The sequence below is a fragment of the Cibotium barometz genome, chromosome 63 (assembly GCF_041138505.1).
Source record: "Cibotium barometz isolate CiBa-2024 chromosome 63, ASM4113850v1, whole genome shotgun sequence".
NCBI classification, from domain to species: Eukaryota; Viridiplantae; Streptophyta; class Polypodiopsida; order Cyatheales; family Cibotiaceae; genus Cibotium; species Cibotium barometz.
The window spans coordinates 15,932,808-15,939,541 of NC_141108.1; the positions used below are offsets into that span (position 1 = coordinate 15,932,808).

The window sequence follows — 6,734 nt, forward strand, 5'->3', positions numbered from 1 at the left end:
AATTATAATCTTCTTTGTCATGATACCAAAGAATTTTGGCTCTTCAAAACCATGATACCATCACATTGTTTGGGAACTCCCATAATAGTACTCCGGAAATCTTGCCTCTTCTTTCATCTCACAGAAGCTGGTTGCCACAACATCAATGCAAATACGATCAACTAATTGCTAGTTAGCAATTAAATGTCATATGCCTTTGTTACATTAGATCATATACACTGCATGCTTTTGTTAGCCACTTTACGATTTAATGGTAGGCTCCCTAGAATCAGAGATCAAAAAAACTCTTGTAAAACTTTCTCTTCCTAGCGGCTCATCAATCTTTATCAGCTATCTTTATCCAAAGCACAGACAAACCATCCACTAGAGCACTCATAGTGGGCGGCTCTATAGTTTCTTTTTCTGGAGCATAAACAAACCATTCATAGAAAAAATCATACACCTATGCACAACCTCAAGATAACCTTAGCTCTGATATCAATATTACATGCATTAGGAGAAGATTGTGTGTTTTAAGACTTGTAATTATTTCCTCTGGTGTGTTAAACTTAACACTAAAGAGAAGAGGAAAGAGAGATTACACTGGACACCCCATTGGGTTCCACCCTTAAGGGCAAAGAGAGATTACATTGGACACCCCATTGGGTTCCACCCCAACCTTGCGGTATATTTGTTTTAGTGCTGGAATTAAATGAGTACAATGCTTCGGACTTGAATAGCCCTAAATATGTGGACTGACTTGTTGCTCATCCGAGCATGAATTGAATTCCAGGACTGACGACTATGATGGGGACTGAACCTGTCAATGGGCCTACGCACACATACTGCTTAGTTTTGAAGAACAACCAAACATATTATTATGAAAGGAGTCAATCCCATAGTTGCTAACACACAAAAGCTTTGGTTATTGTACCATAGCACAATGAAAATAACTGAGTGATACTTAGTATGCAGCACCATGGAAATGATTCCAACATGTGGGCTGACACTGTCTTTCACTCCCAAAAGATTATAATTCTTCCCCTTGAATTCGATGGGACTTCTATGTTTAATTGAATAGACATTAAAGAGCATTATGAATCAATATACAACATTAAATCAAAATAAGATCACAGTCGTGGTCCAGTTGGGTTGGAAACATCGTCTGGATGCAACTCCTTAAAAGCCGGTGGCCGTCGGTAGATTACTGAAGCACACCGAATCAAGATTGCAGCAGTCAAGCCCCAAATCAGAAATTTCTGATTATCGGCTTCGTGGTTGAAGTAATGAAGTTGATATGTATAACCAAACCATTTTCTTTGTTCCGATCGGTGTTGCTTGTCCTGCAACAAACACCAACATGTAAGGTGCAAAGAAAACTTAAGTCCTACAAGCCAAACATTTAGAAAACAACTAATCTGTTTCTAGATGCATCTAGAATATTTATGAGAAAACTTGCAAGAAGACACTACTATATATACTAAGTTACTAATTGATGAGCAAGTGTAAAGTGACAAAGTTAAAGACTCTCACCTAAGGTCTATACAAATGAGGATAAAGCTCATTGATGGGCATTCCCAAAAGGTGGCAACCCTGGGAATCAAGACTCGCATAAGGCCTTGGTTTGGCTCAAGCCTTACACCTAGATGGTGATCCCAAGGGGAGCTATGGCTGGGCGGTGAGTTAGCCGAGCCCTCTATGAAGGTCAATTAAACTAATAGACATTTGAATTTTGCAGGTTGAAGCTGGTTGAGAGATCCTTCTTATGCAAATCGAGTGCAGGTCATAAACTGTCATATTCTTGACTATACACATGTGGAGGAACACCATGGAAGGGTAGGCATAGACCCTGGTGTGTGTTCTAGGACAGGTGTCAGTTTGCATGCTGGCCAGGACTGTTGGAGCTGGTCGACTACTTCCAGGGCTACATAAGGGCTGATTGCTTGCTCCTCCAGGTGCTACAGACCCAGGCGCCTTCTTCCTCTCTCTTCTCTGGTGCAGGCGTCTACTTCTGGCTCACTTCTGGGTCGACTGCTGGACAGAAGGTATAGGGGCTGGTTTTTGATGCTCCAAAGGCGCTGAACTCAAGGGGGACACCCTTCTCTACACCTGGGGTGACTTGTATGGCAAGATTCTGGGCTGAAAACAGGGTTGTACAGTCCATTTCAGCAGGGTTCTTCGCGACGAATTCAAAGGCAAATGGTGTTTATACCTATGTAAGGCCTGTGGCTCTAAGGGTGGAACCTTCGGGTGGCCAGAGCTAAGACCTTCATGGGTAGTTATTTGGGACAGTTCTACTACTAGAGGGTGTGATCACGTACTAGAGTATGTACTAGAGTATGTCTGTGCCCGCAGGACTCTTGGAAGACCGAGACCAAAGTCTCAAGCATTCGTTTTACTTGTTTTCATCATTTCTAGATGTATCTGGTGCCAGCCGGCAGTGCTTACTCTCGGGCACTCGTTTTCTTGTAGAAGAAACTCTGTTTGGTAATAAAGAGACCTCGGGGGGCTGGCCCAGCTGCTGTGTCTTGTGCAGATTGTTTTCTCTCTCTTCAGTGGTTTTAAAGCATGTTCATGTGTTGTTAGATGCCTATGTATTTTGCCATGAAGATATGTAAGGGTTAAGTTTCTGTGCACACGTTTCCGGATTGTGACAGAAACCTTAATCTTTGTTTCATGTAACCATCTCAATTCCCGCCACAACATTACATAAGTCACACGCATAACTTCCTTGGTAATTAGAATATGCATACCTTCAAAAACATCTCAAGGGGTGCATCGAAAACCGCATCAACCTCTCCAGGATTAGGAACAGGCTTAAACTTGCTCCTTTCAGTTAGCAATGCTATAACTGGAGTGACCCTCAATAGTTTCTTTGTTGTCAAAAGACGGGCAAAGCTCTTGAGCATATTTGTTGCAACAAAGTAGGACAAAAAAACCATAAGAGTTCAAAAATAGCACACCTTTGACACGAATGGCTCAATTGTAGTCACCAACTTAACAAGGGAAGGATCTAACCCGATTTCCTCTTTGGCTTCTCTTAAAGCAGTAGCAGCATCATCTGCATCCTCCTTATCCCTCTTCCCTCCTGGTAAAGCAACTTCACCTGCAGTTACATTGGGCAACTTATAAAAAAACTTAATACAAAGTGCATCACAAACATAAGAAAATAGTCCTTATTGATAGACACCATACTTGCAGTAAACTGTCTAATTATTTTCAATTGTATCATGACCTTGTCATGAAAATGCTCATTGAATACAGCTTGTCAAGAACTTCGTGTTGTTACCCAACATGCCACCTGTACACTCAGCGTGCCCTGTTAATGTGCCATGTCACCAGTCAATGTGCCATGTAAAAAGTCATATGGCAGTCTGATGTAAATAATGGTATAAGCGAGGCTTGTCTCCCAAACAACCAAGAGAAGGGTAGCCCTATGATCAGTCATCAAAGGAGGAAGTTTCTGGTTTGATGTTGAAAGTCAAGTGACTCCTTGAATGGCTATAGAGATTAATAAATTCAATCTTATATGCTCCAACCATATTGTTTCACTCTTGATTCAAGGTGTGTTTCTTGGATCAATAAGAAGCAGCCCATAGTGGAACTCTCTACAAGAAAGGCCAATAACACCACACGTTTTGCATCTTTGCAGTTTTCGCAACACATGAGATGTGATGCACCTCCAAGTAGGACTTTTGTAGGTTGTGTTGGACAACCAGGTTTGGGGCCAATTTCGCAGCCCTATAGGTGCCCAATTACTGTCGAAAGTCAAGTGACTCCTTGAGCGGCTATAGAGATTAATAAATTCATTCTTATGTGCTCCAACGGTATTGTTCCACTCTTAGTTCAAGGTGTGTTTCTTGGATCAATAAGAAGCAGCCTGTAGTGGAACTCTCTTCAAGAAAGGCCTATAACACCACATGTTTTGCATCTTTGCAATTTTTGCAAAACATGAGATGCAATATCAACTATTAAGTTTGGCTCATCTGTATCTCCATGTTAGGCTTTTCTATGTAATTTTTGTTTGGATTTTGTTACATGCCATCGTTAATGTTTAAATAACACTAATGATGTCATAGGCCCTCTCTCTCTCTCTCATGCATGTGCACACGTATGCGCGCACACGCGCGCCACGCACATACACACACACAGGCATACTACACATAGCACATGCACACACATGTGTAGGATGTTTAGCCATACCAGAATGTGAGGAAATATGAGACCGTATGTTAAGAAATTCTCTCTCTCTCTCTCTCTCACTCTCTCTCTCTCTCTCTCTCACATACATGCACACGTATGCACGCACGCCACACACGTACACACACACACACACACACACAGGCATACTACACATAGCGCCATACCAGAATGTGAGGATATATGAGACCGTATGTTAAGAAACTCTCTCTCTCTCTCTCTCTCTCTCTCTCTCTCTCTCTCACACACACACACATGCATATACATGTATGCATACACACACTAATAGGCTTACTATACACAACACATGCATACATACATGTGTAGAATGTTTGATCATACCAGAATGTGAAGAAAGAGCTTGGGCTCTTTTCGTGAGGATGACACGAATTTCTCCGTCCTCATTCTGGAAGAGGCAAACGAGGACGGCAGCGTTCCCTCTAGCGAAAGCCGTTCTGAAATCGCTTTTAGAAACGGCGACAGACTCAGGCAAGCCGATGCTGGATGCGATTTCCTCTTTGCCATCGTCAGAATTGGAGGGGTTTTCACTGTAAGCGCGACGCTGCTCTGCACGCTTCCATAGCTCTAGGGTTCCCCAGCCGTCGGACCTAGACAAGGGCGCGCTGGACCTGCTCATTGAGGGCACGTCAGCCCTAGACACAGGCGCTTTGCTGTTGATCACCCAGAATCGATGTCCATAGAAACATAGCCTTCTTCCCAGCACGCGTGAAGCCAGAGCCAACACGCTGAAGCAGCAGATCAGAAGTTCATACCAGCCCATCAACATAGATGGGTGTGGGCAGTTACCTAAGTGTTCAGGGAAGCTTTTTTATATTGTAACTAAACATTTTTTAAAAAAATGGTTTAAAATTTTGAGTGAAAAACTTCTACCTATATAAATAAAATAAGTAGGGCAGTCTACACACGAATGGCACGCTTGTTGAGCTGATGGACTAGATCCACGCTCCCAACAAAATAAGTAACGCAGGCCAGTGCATATTGATTGGCTGAATCTTAAGTGGATGATTTTTATGGCCCCTCATATGTGTGCCCCACCCAATTCTATACATCAAAAGCCTCTTTTTTCTTGAATTAATACGACGCACAATCTCCACGAAAATGAATGCGCATTAGTGCAGTGGTAAGGAAGGAGTCTGAGAGTCCCTAGGTGATGACAGGTTCAAAACTCCCCATGTGGAAGCGATGGCATCTAGTGTGTGTGAGTAGTGTACTTTCAAATTTCCAGCCAAACCCAAAAAAAAAAAGTTGAATGGTCTTATAATTAAAATCCAATTGAGGGGGGCCATGATATTGGCCCCTCTACCCTAGTTTGTAAGTTTTTACAACCACTCGCATACACAAGGGATTTTTGTATCAAGGGTTGGATTCGTGGCCGGTGGGGGTAGTTTCCTAAGTGTCCATGGAACTCCCATGGAAAAATACATATGTTTGTTATAAATTAAAACGAAAATGCTTTAAGTTTTGTATATTAATGAGCATTTTGTAGGTCCATTGTATATAGCTTTTTGTAAGTTTTTTATGAACACTCGCATGGATAGGGTATCAAGAGTTGGGTCCCTAGAAAAAATCCTGCACTTGCTCTACACATTAGTTTTTCCTATGCATTGATTGAGGGCGCTTACTCTCCAAGCTTTGCAATGAAGGGTTGAAAGTCCTCCATTGGCTTTACACACCAGTTGTGCACATGCATTGGCTACGGGCTTGCTCCAAGCTTTCCAATGAATTAAAAAAATTTAAACGGTTGGTGGAAGTGAGTTTCCAACCTTAATTCACTGCAAAAAATAGCTTCTATATGAGCATGAGGTGGAAAAATGATGAGCTCAACACTCCCATGCATCAAGCTTATTTGCCTAAGACTTCAACACTTATTAGTCCTAACTTATGTAGGAGTAGGAGTGCGGTACTGAGTCAGTCAAAGGTGGTTTTGCTAAATGTGTTAGCCATCAAGGGCTATGATTGGATCATTTTTCTTAAATACTTGTATTTATATATTTTTTGAAGTCACATTTAATATTATATGTGCTTTGTTTAAATGATGGGCCAAAAGTGCTTTTTAATGCCACATTTAATATTACATGTGCTTTGTTTATTAAATGATAGGCTAAAAGTGTTTTTTAATGTCACATTTAATACTGGATGTGCTTTGTTTAAATGATGGGCCAAAAGTTCTTTTTAACGTTTTTGTGCTAAATAGTATATAGTATTCTCCTTTGAATGTTGGTGGCACAACACCATTCAAATTAATTATAGCTTGTTTTACTAAGTTGGTTCCATTCTTTTGGAGGATGGTCTTTTGGAAATTCGACCTTCTTAAAGGCTAATGTTTTACTTTACTCTTCCATAGATGGGCTAATGCAAAGGTGCAACCAGGAGGTTGGTGTCACGGGCACACCAAGGTGGCCCAAACATGCCACAAGTGGCAAAGGAGCACACATAATAGAAGGAGAAGGACCTGGTAAACTGCCTAACATGCCTAACATACATGGTGTGCGAGGAGAGCCATAAGAAGCCCAAGCATGGAGGGGAGAGGAGAA

The 6,734-nt window shown here is 41.7% G+C and overlaps 1 protein-coding gene across 1 annotated transcript; it reads right to left on the reverse strand.

The window, feature by feature from the left end:
- Nucleotides 1–828: 828 nt before the first annotated feature.
- LOC147603755 (nudix hydrolase 11-like) lies at nucleotides 829–4,998 on the reverse strand. Its single transcript, XM_086796032.1, has 4 exons — nucleotides 4,522–4,998; nucleotides 2,943–3,085; nucleotides 2,733–2,852; nucleotides 829–1,322 (listed from the first exon to the last, which is right to left on the reverse strand). Exons 1-4 carry the CDS (start codon nucleotides 4,964–4,966, stop codon nucleotides 1,110–1,112), a joined length of 921 nt encoding a protein of 306 aa, XP_086652158.1. The 5' UTR covers nucleotides 4,967–4,998; the 3' UTR covers nucleotides 829–1,109.
- Nucleotides 4,999–6,734: the final 1,736 nt, after the last annotated feature.

Bases quoted from the DNA above. Each gene is read 5' to 3' on its own strand.
- LOC147603755 (XM_086796032.1), bottom strand. From the start codon at position 4,966: ATGTTGATGGGCTGGTATGAACTTCTGATCTGCTGCTTCAGCGTGTTG. The intron at 2,853-2,942 runs GTGTGCTATTTT...TTGACAACAAAG, and splicing joins TTGAGCCATTCGTGTCAAAG to AAACTATTGAGGGTCACTCC. The intron at 1,323-2,732 runs GTATGCATATTC...TGTTTGTTGCAG, and splicing joins CCCTTGAGATGTTTTTGAAG to GACAAGCAACACCGATCGGA.